Source organism: Panthera onca, chromosome B2, assembly GCF_046562875.1.
Source record: "Panthera onca isolate mPanOnc1 chromosome B2, mPanOnc1 haplotype 2, whole genome shotgun sequence".
Lineage (NCBI taxonomy): Eukaryota > Metazoa > Chordata > Mammalia > Carnivora > Felidae > Panthera > Panthera onca.
Window position 1 is genome coordinate 115,696,409 of NC_138343.1, and position 16,831 is coordinate 115,713,239.

The 16,831-nt window shown below is 36.4% G+C and overlaps 1 protein-coding gene across 2 annotated transcripts in view; it reads left to right on the forward strand.

Moving 5' to 3' along the window:
* Positions 1-1,390: 1,390 nt before the first annotated feature.
* LAMA2 (laminin subunit alpha 2) overlaps positions 1,391-16,831 on the forward strand; it is a 613,797-nt gene continuing 598,356 nt past the window's right edge. For both annotated transcript variants that reach the window (XM_078447300.2, XM_078447301.2), the window contains exon 1: positions 1,391-1,649. In XM_078447300.2, the coding sequence (XP_078303426.2) occupies positions 1,529-1,649 (121 nt within the window). In that variant the 5' untranslated portion in view covers positions 1,391-1,528. The remainder of the gene's footprint in view (positions 1,650-16,831) is intronic.

Here is a 16,831-nt window from a genome sequence, read left to right on the forward strand (position 1 = left end):
AAATAATATCACTTAACTTCAACATAGTATTTAAAAAATCAATATAATGGCTTAAGTATAAAATAAAAAAGGAAAAAAGTAATCTATGTAAAAAAATGTACATTTCATTATGTAAATGCTTGGGTAAAACTACATTTAGTAGTTTGCCTAGATTTAGTAGGCAAAATGAAGGCAAAATAGAAGCCTGAACCTATTCCCAGAGTCACCATCAATGTGACAGATACGTATTGGTATTGTCCTGGGGACACTACCATATCAGTGATGGGATTTTCTGAGATGGTAAACACATCTTGGTGACATTCAGAAACACAAAGTACATGAGTTCCTCACTTCGTGTAGTAGATGCATCCTGGAAGACAAAAACTGTGCAAAACATTTTATGTGCAGCATACTCTTAAATTAGGCATCAAACATAAACCAAGGGTTTTCACCTGCATGAATGCCCAGTGGCCCTTCCAGAAGTCCCTGGTTAGCAGGACTGTCCCACCTGGGATGGGACAAGTGGCACTGTGACCTCAGAGCACACTAATGTCAGCAGTACTCCCAGCCACTGAGTAAGCGGGAAGACATCGTGTGAGTCCCATAAAGACCCAATAAGGAGCTCTCAAACACTGTGAGAACCTCAGACCATAAAACACAGACAGACGGGAGACCAGGAAGGAGCTGTCATTTGAATCTGGGGGTGGCAGAAAAACTTGCAGAAATTCTGGGTTAAAGAAAAGCAATAGGGGCTGGAAGAGATGAAATTTGGAGCCTGAAAGGAAATGGTCCCTAAGGCCTTTATTCAATTTAAATAAATGTCCAGTGACTGAACTGAAAACCTTACTTTTAGCCTTTATATTGGTCATAAGCGTTGCAGTGGAGCAAGGGAGTTTCTTTTTGTCCCACCCCTGTTGCCCTGACAGTTGTCTATTAAGCAATAAGTAAGTCCTCTGGCCTGACCTGCTGAGGCCCAGGACCAACTTCACCCCATGGTAACTTCGCAGCCACCCGGGCCATCGGGAGGGTCCTGTGTCTATCGAGCGTTGGGTCACCTGGATACATGGCGCCCACACACAGTTTTGCCAGGCCTTTCTCTGGAGGTACATTGACTCAGCTTCGGCCAAGTTCCCAGCTGTGCAGATTTCCTCCCAATAATGCCTCCCATGTGTAGAGATTTTACAGATCACAAAGCGCTTTCATATCAATTACCTCCTCTAATTTAAAAGAAGCTCAGCGAACAGCTCAAGCTAAGGAACGGTCCCTCTCCGAGGGAAGGGCGGCTCTGGAAAGGTCTGTTTCACGGAGGACCCTTTAAGGGCCTGTGCCTGGACGGCTGTGGGACGAGGGCCCGGGAAAAGGGGAGGGAGGGGGAGTGTCCTCTTTCTCCCCCCACCCTCTGGCGGCGGCAGAGCCAAAGCCAGGAGGGGGGCTGTCTCCTCCTCTTCCCCAGCAGCTGCTGCTCCTTCAGCTCACAAGCCGGACCCGGGGACTGGGCGGCCGCGACTCCTCGGGCTCCTGAGAAGCGGATCCGCTCCCGGCCACCGCAATGCCCGGAGCCGCCGGGGTCCTCCTGGTCCTGCTGCTCAGCGGGGGCCTCGGGGGCGGCCAGGCCCAGAGGCCACAGCTGCAACAGCGGCCGCGGCAGCCACAGGCACATCAGCAAAGAGGTACAGTCGAGGAACGGGCTCTAGATTCCATCCTTTGCCGTCCCTTCTTCCGACGACAGTCCGGGGCAGGGACCGTTTTCTGGCTTGCCCCTGGGGAGTGCGCTTGGGGCGAGAGGGGCTAAGCTTGATGCAAACTCGCTTTCAGCGTCCTGAGTACCCTGTCCGGGGGTTGGGGGGATTGCCTACCTCCCCCCAAAGAACGTGAAGCGTTTCTCGTTGTTCGTTCTGAGAGAACTTGCTGTCGCTTATACATACTCCCAGCTGGGTTCCGAAGTCTTTCAAAGAAGCAAACTTTTAACCAATTGAACAATAAGTTTTTCCAAATCAGAGTCCATCCCTGCAGAGAAATGTTTCCCAAGCTGAGGTTCATTTTGGAACTTTATCGAGGGCAGCTGATACATCAGCTTTCTTTTTTCTTTTTTCTTTTTCTGTCTTTTTCTTTTTCTTTTCTTTTTCTTCTTTTTTTCTATCTTTGTTTCTTTTCTTTCTTTTCTTTCTTTCTTTCTTTCTTTCTTTCTTTCTTTCTTTCTTTCTTTCTTTCTTTCTTTCTTTCTTTCTTTGAAGGACTTTGTTTCTAACTGTTTGAACAGAGTTTGTAAAGTCAAGTGGTTTTTTTCTTTCGTGGCAATGGGACTTCCAGCCTCAATTTTTTCTGACCCACGTTCTATCTCAGGTATCCTATTTATTATAGTGAAATTTCTCCTCTGGCTTAAATACAGATAGGACTTCTATGTCATGTGTATGTGAATTAAGACCACAGTGACCGCATATACACTTCACGGGGGCTTTGGAAAACAGTGGTATTTGATGTAATCCAAATTATTCTCCTCAGAGCGCTGTGATGTTTATATGCATATAATTTCTGATACTCTTGGGAGTCTTTGAAGAGTTATTTTAATGTCATGAATTTTCAAAGAAGCACATGTACCGCGTTTTAAAACAGAATTTATAATGAATACATCATTTCAGCAACATTTTTGTGAGTTGGAAAACTTGTACTAAAGTAAAGAATATTTAAGATTTGATTTCAAATATCAAAATATTTACCGCAAGAGTACAAAATCTGGAGGTTAGCAACTTTTGAAAGTTTTGATGAGACCAAATCTGTCAAAGTTTTGAAATATACTTATTCCCTCTTTTAGTTAACTGGAATAAAGCTACATCTAACCATTCTGATAGTTTTTCTTCTTATAATCTAACATTTCTAGCAGTACTATTTTATCTTAAAAGGAGTAAGAAAATAATCTGCTTGCTACAATAATAGCTCCCTGATTAAAATTCCTAGAATAAAAATGACCTTAAGTTCACTATATAACCTTTTTTCTTCTATTTTTGCTTTTCCTTCTCTGCGAGGTAAAATGGGGTCAACATGGCTTAATTAATAGAATTTATGAGAGTGATTTTGAGAGTATATCTCTGGCAGCTGATTTTTTAAAATGCTACTTTAAAATATTAGCCTTGCTTAGTTATATGATATGTTTTAACAATACATAGTACTTTAATAGTGTCAAGCAGCTGGGAGTACAGAGAGACCAGAAACACCAGTGCTGTTCATTTGGAGTGGGGCAGAAGTTCAAAGCATGCAAAGTAGTCTCAAAGAAATTTCCTAGTGGGCTGCCCACCCTCCTCATTCTTTCTCCTCCCACCCCTCCCCTCCTTCACCCTCTCCTCCCCTCCTCCTTCTTCTCTTCCTCCTTCTTCCTCCTCCTCCTCCTCCTCCTTTTCTTCTTCTCCTCCTCCTCCTCCTCCTCCTTTCTCCTCCTTTCTCCTCCTTTCTCCTCCTTTCTCCTCCTTTCTCCTCCTTTCTCCTCCTCTCTCCTCCTCTCTCCTCCTCTCTCCTTTCTCCTTCCTCTTTCCCTCCTCTCCTTCCTCTTTCCCTCCTCTCCTTCCTCTTTCCCTCCTCTCCTTTCTCTTTCCCTCCTCTCCTTTTCTCTTTCTGTCTCTGTTTTATCTGAGATAAAACTGACTCCAATTTCTATGGTCCAGGCATAAAGTAAGGTCAATGCAAAAGGGAAAGTTTATACTGCCATTCTGTTGAATGCTACACACAATAAGGAATTCTGTGCAAAATAGCTATAAGATGGTGTCTACCTATAGACCACTATTTTTATTTTAATTTTTTTACTGTTTATTTCTTTTTGGGAGAGGGAGAGAGAGACCCAGAGTGTGAGCAGGAAGGTGCAGAGAGAGAGGGAGACACAGAATCCAAAGCAGTCTCCAAGCTCTGAGCTGTCAGCACAGAGCCCGAGGCAGGGCTCAAACTCACAGACCACTAGATCAAGACCTGAGTGGAAGTCGACAGCCCAACCAACTGAGCCACCCAGGCGCCCCTAGGCTACTATTTTCTGCATTCTAGAATATATTGTGTATTATAGATCATTTGGAATACATTGAAAGATTGGCTCAGGGATAAATTGTTGGAACTTGTTAATATTAAAAGTATATATAAAATCTGTTTTATAATACCTTAAATTCATATAGCATTTCATAATTAAACACGCCATGTATATATTAACTTATTTCACCTTCAATTCTTATTGGACAAATTTAAAACTGAAGGCTTGGAGTAGTCGTGACTTATATTCATGCAACTGATAGTAACTTAATTTTTAACAACTAAAAACACTTCCAGTATTGTTTATGCTGAAGTTTCCTTTTTGTGATACTAAGATGTCTTTCCATTTATTCTGGGGCCATGTTTTCTTTTTAATGTTCTGTTAAAACATACTCTCAGTGAAGATCATTGGATATGAGTGCGACTGAAGAAGTTTTAGGCTATCATCAACTTCTCCTTTTTGATTATATTAGCATTGACCTTCTTAGCGGAGCACTGACTAGAATGAATTCTGTGGTGCCTGGTTGGCTCAGTCAGTTAAGCATCTGACTTTGGCTCAGGTCATGATCTTGCAATTTGTGGGTTCAAACCCCATGTCATGCTCTATACTGACAGCTCAGAACCTGGAGCCTGCTTCAGATTCTGTTTCCCTCTTTCTCTCCCCTCCCCCGCTCATGCATACGCGCATGTGCGCTCTTTCTCTCTCTCCCTCTCTCAAAAATAAAAAGCAATAAAAAAACATTTAGGAATGGTGTTTAATGGAAGAGAGAATAAAATGTCCTTTCTAAATCCTGAACTCAGATCCATAGAACAATATGACAAAGGGAAAGGTTTGAATTAAATAAGAAGAAACTTCCTCCTTTTCTCTGCTCCTCTTGTTTAAGCTGTTCAGAAATTACTGGGTTGTGTTGGAGCAACTCGTTTCTGGAAGTGTCCATTCATGATCAGGTGTGCCACCTGTCAGGGATGATTTAGGATGAAATGCCTTTACAGAGGCACAGTGAGGATTCATCAAGTCTCCAGTTCTTTTCAAAGTCCAAGATTCTAGTATTACGTTCTATTGTTTTTGGAGTGCATATTTGTATTTGAACTTTTTAATTCTTAAAAATGTCAAGACTATACTAAAGGCATATAAATGTGTTTTTAGATGTCTTCTGGGATTTAAAATAAAAACATGTTTGAGATGATCCTCACTCATTTTTGGCATGAATACTTAAAAATTTCATATGGAATATTCACATCACCATCAATTGCACACTTCTAAAACATTCTGTGCTATAAAATATGAGAATGTTTCATAAATTACCTGAGATTTACTGTAGCCATAAAATTGGAATTAATTTTTTTTGTATCACTTTTGCTACATATGTAACTTTTATGTACATATGTTGGCTTGATCACTACATACTGGCCTCACACTTCAGTAAAAATGATTCATATCAGATAAAATGTAGGGCTGAGAATAAGAACATATTCAACATTGACTATTATAGATCTGGTAGGTTTTTCTAAAAAAAACATAAAATTTATATTTTTTATCTTACATGTCAATGTATACAAATTGCTGATCATTCTTGCTCCCAAGAGTTTTCTCTCCTAGGCTATCATGCAGAATAATGATCAGAATCTCCTTCAAGAGTTGCCAGGGATGATGAAAAAAACCTCATGTGCTGTCAGTTCATACTTAATTCACTCTGAAATATGGGGCACCTGTTCCCTCCACTGTAAAAATCATAGTTTTCACCTTCTTCAGGTATAATTATAAAGTCCAGTAGGTATCTTGAGAGTTAAACCAACTATGCTGTAAGAAAAACATGAGTGTATATTTTTATGGGAGAGGTTTAGTTAAATTAGAAGATTTTCTGAAATAGTAGGACTTAGAATGTTTACACCATTGAATTGTATTGCAGTAGCGATGACTCAAAAAAGTTGACTTTTAGTCACATCTCAATATTTTCTCAGTCCTCATTTATTTAAAGCAGATAATTGTCACAATTTCTTCTGTTCATACATTTAATAAATACAATGACAAAGACGTTTGTGCTTGACTTTTCAAATTGGACCTCTGAGATGGGATTATTTTTCCTTCTTTTAATCCAAACAGATTTAGCATTAAATGATAAAAAAAATTCCCTGAAACTTTTTGTGACGTTTCACATCTTTCATAATCTGCTTTAGCATTATGGGGCCGCAGTTCTGCACCATGAGAAGAAGAAGAAATAGTAGAATAGGGACCGATAACCTCAACCCAGCCTATGCATAGCAAGATTAGTGGGGTGGCTAGTCGTTTAAATTAGAAGTCCAAAGAATGTGTCAAACGCATGCTTGATTCCAGTCAGTATAACTATTCAGTAGGATTCTACTGCATGGGAGGAGCATAGCTGGAAGTTTCCAAGCAGGGTAATAATAAATAATAACGATAACAACAACAATAGATAATGCCTGGAAGTTTTCAAGCAGGGGAAGAAGAAGAAGGAGGAGGAGGAGGAGAAGGAAAGAAAGAAAGAAAGAAAGAAAGAAAGAAAGAGAGAAAAGAAAGGTCAGAGCACCTGACCATTGGGGTTCAGTCCATTGAACTTCCGATTTTGACTTTAGCTCAGGTCATGATCTCATGGTTCATGAGATTGAGCCCCACACTGGGCTCCACACTGACAGTGCAGAGCCTGCTCGGGATCCTCTCCCTTTCTCTCTGCCCCTCCCCCACTCACATGCATGTACATGCATGTGTCTTCTCTCTCTCTCCTCTCTAAAAATAAGTAAACACTTAAAAAAATAATAAAGAATGGTGACCCCAGGTCATCTCTCCAGTTTGCCGTAAGTTCTTATTTAGCAACTGGAGACTGTGAGAAAGATCAGGAAGAAAGTATTGTTAGTGGTCAAACTGTTTATGCTTCTAATATAGAAGATTGGGGTTTATAAGATTTGTCATAGCTTTGAACTGAGCTGATAGGCCGGAATTTAGGAAGAAGCCTAGCTGCAGTAACTGAGAAAACTAAGTAGAGGTTAGAGGAAGACAAAACTAGATTGGCACATGGTTTTCAAGACTCATGCCAGGCTCCGTGTATACCAGTCAGGTAGAAAGAAGACGAATTCTGGACTGTATGGATTGCTAAGACTGCATTCAAAGGCCAGAATTTGTGCAGGAAATTGGTGGTCATCGGACTATGTGTCTTGGAATGTGGTTAATGAATGAATGTGTTCAGTAGGTAAAGACAGAAAAAAAATCCTGCCTTTATGGAGTTTGTATTCTACTTAGGGTGGAGAAGGCAGACAGGAATATGATGAATATATAGTGAATAAGTAACATACGAATACCTATATTTTATAGGTATTCATAAATTCATCAATGAGATTCCTGGACAAACAGATATACCAGGGTAAGAGAAGTCATGAGTTCTAGGAGTGGAAAGAGTTTGGTTGCTATTTTAAATAGAGTGATAAAGGTTGACCTCATTGAGAAGGTCACATCTGAGAAAATCCTTGAAGGTGTTAGGGGAATGATTCACACAGATATCAGGTGAAAGAGTTAATATTCTTAGCACAGGGAAAGGCTTGTGAAGGTCTACAGTTAGATCACAGTGAGAAGGGTCAGGGAAGTAATGGGGAACTAGGATCATTGGAAAGAATTCTGCCTTATAGTCTGAATGAGATGGGTGGTATTGGAGAGTTTTGAGCAGAGTTAAATGGATGAAAGAATAGGTAATATTTCTTTTCCCAGATAGGCTTTAATCCACTGGACTAGACCAATATGGTACTAATTGAGATCTGTTTCCTTCCCCATACTTCCCATTTTTAGAGCATATATAAGTGACTCCATTCCAGAGTATTCCACCTCAGCAGACTTATCATTGTGAAACTCAAGTGCATTTTTGTAAAATTTCTTTTTTTTTTTCCTTTTGGCATCTCAATCCTATTACACGATTAAAAGAATTGCAATACCTTAACACAACTGAAGTGCAGGGAACTTCTTCATATCTTTTTAATTTGCCCAGTGTCTTAGAAACATGCCATAGATTTCTTAGAGTAATTTTAATGAATGTTCATGTTAAAAATAAGTTGTTCACAATCCCACATAAATATATGTATACCTTGGAGTTCTCTCTCTCTCTTTCTCTTTATCATTCCTTTCAGTACCAGAGCTAAAGTTTAGCTACTGTTGCTAAAAATGACACAATGATGTATTGATCTGATGCCTTCTTTTATAAAATGAACTTTGAAATGTTACCTATTTTTACAATCAGAAGCTTATTCTATGCTCTGTTTCGATTTTTATAACTTCTTTAAGGATCACTGTAAGTCTTGCAGTAACCTTTGGAGTAAAGTAATGCAATTTCAGCCTGACTAAATTATATCATTTAGAAGAAGATTTAGAAGAAAATTACATAACTTTTCTCTTTCCTGCCCTCCCTCCCTCCCTTCTGTCCTCTCCTCTCCTCTCCTCTCCTCTCCTCTCCTCTCCTCTCCTCTCCTCTCCTCTCCTGCTTGTGAATAAAGTGTGGTTTTCAAGGAGATATTTCTAACAAATGTAATTTTTAAGAAAATACGTATGGCAGAACTTCACTTAAATCTTCCTGCTAAAAGCCACTGATAAGTATGATCTAAATATAGTTTTGAGGCATAATCTAAGTTTACATGATGAGTTAAAACTAGACATTTGCTTGTCAAAGATGTAGGGTATGGGTAATAAAGCTGTTTTTTTCCAGTCATCTTGAATGTGGATTTTAAAGTGGAAGCCTTGTGCTATTTTGTTTTTATTTGGACATGTGACATTTAGAAAAAGATCATAGAGGTAGTCTGTTAGGGGTTATTGTTCATAACACTGGCTTTCTGTTCATGCCTAATCTAGTTCCAATGGAAAGTTAATCTATGCAAATAACGAATGATGAAGGCCTGAGGAACTGTTTAGTGCCTGGCACTTAGGAAAGTCACTTTGCGCAAGGTTAACGGAGCTTCTCCATGTAAGGTCCTCTTAGTTGACCACCAAGCTGTGCTCCCCTGAAAGGCTCTTTGTAGAACTGCATCCTGAGTGCCAGATGCTTTAGATTGGTTTAATAGTATCTAGCATATTGTGAGCATTAATACATGTATATTCACAGCATCACTGTTTAGTAGGTTAATACAATCCTCCTCATTTTATAGACGGAAGAGTCGATGCCTTGCAACTTGTCAAGGGTAAACAAATTCCAGTGCGAGTTTTAGGATTAGAAATTAGGATATGTTCCTGCTTCTTCTTTTTTTTTTTTTTTTTTTTTTTAAATTTTTTTTTTTTTTTCAACGTTTTTAATTTATTTTTGGGACAGAGAGAGACAGAGCATGAACGGGGGAGGGGCAGAGAGAGAGGGAGACACAGAATCGGAAACAGGCTCCAGGCTCCGAGCCATCAGCCCAGAGCCCGACGCGGGGCTCGAACTCACGGACCGCGAGATCGTGACCTGGCTGAAGTCGGACGCTTAACCGACTGCGCCACCCAGGCGCCCCTGATATGTTCCTGCTTCTGATTTTATAGATCCTTCCTACATTGCTGTCTCTTTTGGACTTTGAGATCCTTAAACAAACAAACAAACAAACAAAAAAAACCTTGAAAAAAATCCCATATCCATTTCTGAGTTATGTTAGTAGAGTAATTTAAAACAGAGAGTTACTAGGTATTATGAAGGAACAAGAAAATGTGTCATCTTTAAGGATCTTTTTCATTTAAACACACACAAAACTATGCATAAATACATACACATTACTTAAAACTGTGCATAAAAATAAAAATACTCATCAAATTTTAGCCTTTAAATTCTTAGAATTTGGATTACTGGACGCTGGACTATAAGCTTGATTATTGGCTTTTCTTAAGTCACCTTACATAAATTACTTCAGTAGGCTAGAAACATACTGGTATTTATTATGTAATGAATTCTTTAAAAAAATGGTCAATATATATATATGTGAATGAAAAGAGCTAGAACCAAACAGACATACCTGATTCAGAGAAGAGTTAATCTCAAAATTCCTTTTGAAAAAATGTAGAACACTGGCATTTCTATAAAAAGATTTAAAGAGTTCAGTTTGAAATTGAACTTCTCTGTTAGAACAGGAAATTTTGCAAACCTCCTACATTTTGAGAGGGTGTGTATGTAGGACACCAGTCAGTGTGCTGCAGGTAACATTTATAGTTTAGAACTCAGTACCCAATTAGTGTATTTAGTGTATTCATATTAGTGTATTTAATATACTAAGATATTGAGCTTTTGATTTGTTTTCTTAAATCAGAGTTTCAGTTTTATCAAAAAATCTAGAATAAGGGAGTCTAAACTTTGAATTTGCAGAAAAGCCTAGTTGCCTTGACAAATGATTACGAGCCACAGAATAAATTGCAAGTGAGATCATTATGTTTTTTAGTCCAGTAGCTGTACCATTAAAACTCTAAGGTGTAATAACTTTTAAGTTGCTTGCAACATACAAGGTACTATTCTAAAGGGGAAATGAGGTTAGTAGAGTTTGCCATATCAAATATATTTTTTTCTAAAGCCTGTATAGTCACCATAATTTTCTGGCTTATTGCCTGCTATGCCGTTTTCAATTACTGAATAAGGCTGAAAGTATGAAACAGAACAAGAGGTAGAACAATAGTCATTTCAGGGAGCTACTTTATCTCATTGGTTTGTTGTGAGGAGTATATAAAACAATGAATATAAAACATGGAGCATCTATTAGGACCTCAAAAAGTGTGAGTTTTCAAAATGCTTCAAGAAAACTGAATTAAGTTTAAAAACTGTCTTGGTGTCAGGAAATTCTGGCTTAAAACAGCACTTTTTCTCCAGCACTGTGGTATACCAAACTCAGCTGAGGCCGTTTATGAAGGAATTTGCTAATATACTTGAAAACACGAATGTATGGATTCAGCTTTAATTGGAATTTATTTTATAGTGTTTTGCTATTCTGAACTTTATAGCTTAGCCTGCAAAAAATATCCATTAACATAACCTTTGAACCTTCAATTTCTGCATACATTCCCCTGCTTTGGAGAGAACTTTGACTAGTAGAAAAAGTGGCTTTGGGAGATGGCAAGAATGGAATTCATAGCCATGTTACCACTCTTTTATTGGGATCAAAAACCCAAGTCAACGGAATTTAAACTTCCTATTAGTAAAGTAAAATTAAATTAGATAGTACATGTGAAAATACTTGGCAGCTAATTAGTAAATATTTGCTCCTCTTTTTCTTTATTACTCGATCATAAAGTTCAAAAAGGATATTTGCAGTACATATGACATCACTTTTACTTAAGAAGAGCAAAACATTCTAAAAGTTTCTTTGAGTAGACCCTAAGAGATTATAGATGTCAAGCTACGTCATTGAAGAAAGATGGAAGAATTCTACCAAGGTCACACAACAACAAGCCAGTAACAGAGATAGGAAGAAACCCAAGGTCCTATAATTAGCTAATAGTTATGTTGGTAGCTCAACGTGAGAAGTGATTGAGATACGTAACAGGATGGAAATTTTAGCAATACTTGGTGGCTATTTATATTTCAAAGATGATATAATAAACTTTTTTTTCTACAAATTTCTCATTTTTGGACATGTTTTTATTAGGGATTAATAAACTATTTTTTAGAGAAGTCTTAATATATGTGTTAGGTTATAAAAATGCATGGAACATAATGAGTGCTCTATAAAGATTAGTTATCATTTTAGCCTATGAAGCACATGTTTTCACTGACATTTGAGTAGAGATGACAATTCAGTATATTTGACACACAGTGGAAGTTAATGTCAGGATGGTTGTCAGTGGAAAAGCTCTCAGCATAGACCCTCTTTTTGATTCTTTCTATACACTAAGGTTAAAAAAAATGGTGTAATAATATATTCCAAGATATATTATTTAATACTATATATTATATATATATTATTTAATATAATATATGATTGGAATATATTAGCTAATACTAACCTAGATTGGGAAAATTTTTTTTTAATTTTTTTTTCAATATATGAAATTTATTGTCAAATTGGTTTCCATACAACACCCAGTGCTCAGATTGGGAAAATTTTTAGTGTGTCTTCCTGTATATTAAAGCTAATGGTAGATTTCTACAAAACCAAAACCAAATGTCCCTCAGGAAATCCTATAGCCTCAACAGGTCTCTAGGGAGACCTGCTTTTTCTAATCTTGGGAATATCACATTTTGAAATAGTTTCAGACAAAAAACTTTCCATAGGCTCTTTTGCTCTTCAGAAAGTTTCAGTCACGTTTAACAGGTAGTGCAACCATTCAGTTTTTCACTCTGGAACATTAGAAAAATCACTGGATTTGAAGTCAGAACTCCAGGATACAAGTTTTGCCTCCAGCTCTTCCTAAGATGTCACCTTAAACAATACATAAGTCATTTACCTATTCTGAAATTAAATTTCCATTAAAAAAAAGAATATAATGTTCAAATTTGTCTTACTGAGGTGTTATAAAGGATTAATAAAATGTGTGATACAAATAATGTTATTAATAATAATACTATTCGTTATTATAATAAATGACAGGTTTGGCCAAAGGCACTGATGGTTCGTGAAGTTCTGCTTCATCCCTTTTCTTTGATTTTTTCTCCCAATGGCTCTTAATGTACTTAGTTTGAGTTCTTCTGGATTGAGAATCATGACACATCTTCCTCCTTCCTTCCTTTTTTTTTTTTTTGCTGTATACCTCCCAGTAACATAAAAAAAGTTAATTCATATGGAAGGGAAGTATATTAACATGCATATCCTATCTTTACTTATTTTGCACATAGCCATAGGTAAATTTATATGTAGACAATGATACATTTAGAAATTCTTCAAAATATTTTTTCATTCTTTGTAATTATCTTCCTTAAGTTTGTACAAAATATTTTTTGTCAGTTTTTAAAAACTGATTTTATCCATAGGGTTTCTGGCATTGTGCTACCTAAGATGTGCTGAGAAAACAATGCTATCCTACAGTTCATTATTCATCTATGGTCTGACCTCTTTATATATATGTATGTGTGTGTATATGTGTATGTATGTATATATATATGTTACATATGTACATAGGTATATATGTTACATATGTATATATGTGTGTTTATATATGTATATATACATATATATACGTGTGTGTGTGTGTGTGTGTGTATATATATATATATATATATATATATATTCTTTTTTTGGACAAAACATTGCCCTCTGAAGCTATTTCCAGGTCTATTAAAAAAATTAACCCCTACTGTGTTTGGGCTACTTTGGCTTAAGTAAAATGTGTTTCACATATGTAATGAATCTATCCTTTTTATGATTTTCAATTATGTAATAAGTTGAAAGACCAATCATATTCAGACAAACTTCAAGAGCTATTGCTATTGCACAAACCTAGAAGGGCATTTCACCAGTTATTCTCTTTTAAGATTTTAAGCCATTTAACATTTAGAAATTAATAACATAAGTTACACACCACTAGGACTATTTGTCTTTTATTTTTACTTACTTCCTCTATAGTCTCTGGTTTGGCATATGGTAGGCATTTAATTAAAAAAATTGTAAAACGAATGAAGAAGCCACTCTTTGGACAGACCCAAAGGGTGCCTTTTAAAAAATATTACATGTATTATTTTTCTTAATGCCTTTATAGTCTGAATCAATATTTTTGTAAGAGATAAATTTCCACAAATACTGAAACACAGTGGCACAGATACAGCATATTGTTATCAATACCACTTAAGAGATAAATATTTTAGAATACTGTATCTTGCTTTTGAGGTATATTTTTTTTCCTAAATATATTCCAATAAGAGCTGAGCAATTTTTAAAGCTTTGGATGAGGAATGAATATTTCTTGGCTTAGAACTTTTCTGTATATGAGGACTTTTTAGACAAGTATTGTGATGCATAAGGTTAAAATGCCTATTAAGATGAAAGTTCTACTTACTGGTCAGCTATGTGCAAAAGAATGAAACTGGAGTTAGTATACATTGAAATAAACTCATAGTGGATTAATGGCCTAAATGTGAGACCTTCTTAAACCTTAAAAATCCTAGAAGAGAATACAGGTGGTAACTTATTAGACATTGGCTGTAGAGGCCTTTTTCTAGACATGACTCCTGAGGCAGGGCAAATAAAAGCAAAAGTAAACTATTGGGACTACATCAAAATAACAATCTTCTGCACAGCAAAGAAAACATAAAAGGAAACCTACTGAATGGGAGAAGATATTTGCAAATGACTTGTCCAATAAAGAGTTAGTATCCAAAATATAACAAGAACTGATACAACTCAATGCCCAAAAAATACATGATCCAATTTAAAAATGGGCAGAAGACATGAACAGATATTTCTTCAAAGAAGACATGCAGATGGCCAGCAGACACATGAAAAGATGCTCATTATCACCTAAATCAGGGAAATGCAAATCAAAACTACAATGAGATGTCACCTCACACTTGTCAGAATGGCTAACATCAAAAACACAAGAAACAAAAAGTGTGAAGAGAATGTGGAGAAAATGGAACCCTTTTGTACAATTGGGGGCAGGGAATGCAAACTGGTACAGCCACTGTGAAAAACAGTATGGAATTTCCTGAGAAAGTTAAAAATAGAACTGCACTATGATTCAATAATTGCACTACTGAATATTTACTCAGAAAATACAAAAAAAAACCACACTAATTCAAAAGGATACACATGCCCCTATGTTTATAGCAGCATTATTTATAATAGCCAAGTTATGGAAGCAACCCAATTGTCCATCAATAGATGAATGTGTAAAGAAGGTGTGACGTGTGTGTGTGTACATATACACACACATATGTACACATATACACATACAATGGAATATTATTTAGCCATAAAGAATGAAATTTTACCATTTGCAATGGCATTGACCTAACGAGACACTCAGGCACCCCTTTTATTTTTATTTATTTTTATTTTTATTCTTATTTTTCTTATTTATTTTATTCTTATTTTTCTTGCTTGATTTATGTGTTTATGTCCTGAGAGTATGGGAGGAGTGGAATTTGTGTTGAAATTATGTTTTCTTCTTTTTAATAACAATTGAATCACCTAGGGATTGAATTTTATGTGAACTTACTAGGTCACAGGAACATTTTCAGTTGGGAATTTACTTAAAGAGCATAGGATTTTGGCATGCCCTTTAATTTTTATTCTCTTGGTATGTATTCTTCATGGATAAAGAGACAGTAGGGACACCTGGGTGGCTCAGTTGGTTGAGTGTCCCAACTCTTGATTTCAACTCAGGTCATGATACTAGGGTCGTAGGATTGAGCCCTGTGTCAGGCTCCATATATGGAACTGGCTTAGGTTCCCCCCAACCCCCCGCCGCCACTGCCGCCCTTTCCTACAGCCTCTCTCCCCAACTCTCTCTCACACACACACACACACACACACACACACACACACACACTCTAAAATAAAAAATAAAGAGGCCGTAAGTGATTGAAAAGATAACATGAATCAAATAATGAAGAAATTTTGCACTCAACTATAGAATTATTAGCATACTAGCAAATTTCGTTCAAGTTAAATATTCTGCCTAAACTGGGAATTAATATTAAACACATTTTGTGTTCGGTGATTAGCTAATATAACTTTCAGATAGAAGAGATCCTATAAAGTAAATGTCTAAATGTAAGTAACTGCATAACATAGTTATGGTTTCCACAGGGAGACAAAATCAAGTTCTCTCTGATGGTCTTAATTAACAGTCTCCATTTCCACCATGCCACTATCATATGCTTTACATTTGTGTATTATCTGGTATCTAGAGTGTTTTCCTGTTTTACCATCATTTCTATGCCTCTTCTATACAAAGCTTTTGAGTATTGCACTGTATAAATGAGTATACCCCGCAGTTAGAGGAAAGGAGAATCAATACTTGAAATGGATGCTTTAGCCTGAAAATATAAGAAAGGAGAAAAATAGAATCCCAGATTTTCTAAATCCCAAATATGAATATCATGTCTCTAATATGGAACATAGTAATTTTTTTAAAAAAGGATAAAGCTAATACGAAAATTGCAGCATTATAATACTATTTATGGATGGTAAGGATGTGATTTTTAAAAATTGAATATGCTATGACATGTTTTTTTTTTTTTCACTTAGCCCAGAAATGATGTTTTCTCACGTTCTCCAGAGGGAAATATGCATTTATTTTATCTACGTTTGTAAGATAATACTCCTTCCTCCAGTTAATTGAAGTGTTTAATTCATTTTTGCATTTTATTCATAAATATAACCAGACACAAATTAAAATATGTATATTGTTTTCTGTTAACACACATGTGTTTTCTGTCTTCCGTGGTAGCTTTGTGTATTGTTTCATATATTAGGGAATTATAAATTGAATTTGTTATAATTTGCTTAGTAAAATATTGATGTTAAAATCTAATGTTACTTTGAATATCGCGTTGAGGGATATGGGAGACTTACAGTGAAATCATCATTTCACCAAGATTTCTTTCTAATAAGACATCCACCATTACTGGAATTGTATTTTGTGCATTATATTCCATTGACGTAATTTTAGACTTCCATTCTACTTTGCTATAAATGGAATTTCATTATATCTGACTCCACAGTAAGTGGGTTACAGTATCGTTGACATTTAGTAGAATTACAGATCTAGTGTCTTTTTATACTCTGCATTAAAATGCATTGTGTGTGCTTTCAATTCTGTTTCAAAGAGACTACTATTGATTTACATAGCTGTTGTGTAGAAAAGTTCTGTGAAACTCCATTGCTCGATTTCACGGTAGCTTTTTTCTTCCCTTGTGAAATCATTTGCAAATATTTTTTAATGTGTTTGCGACTATTGGATAAAAAT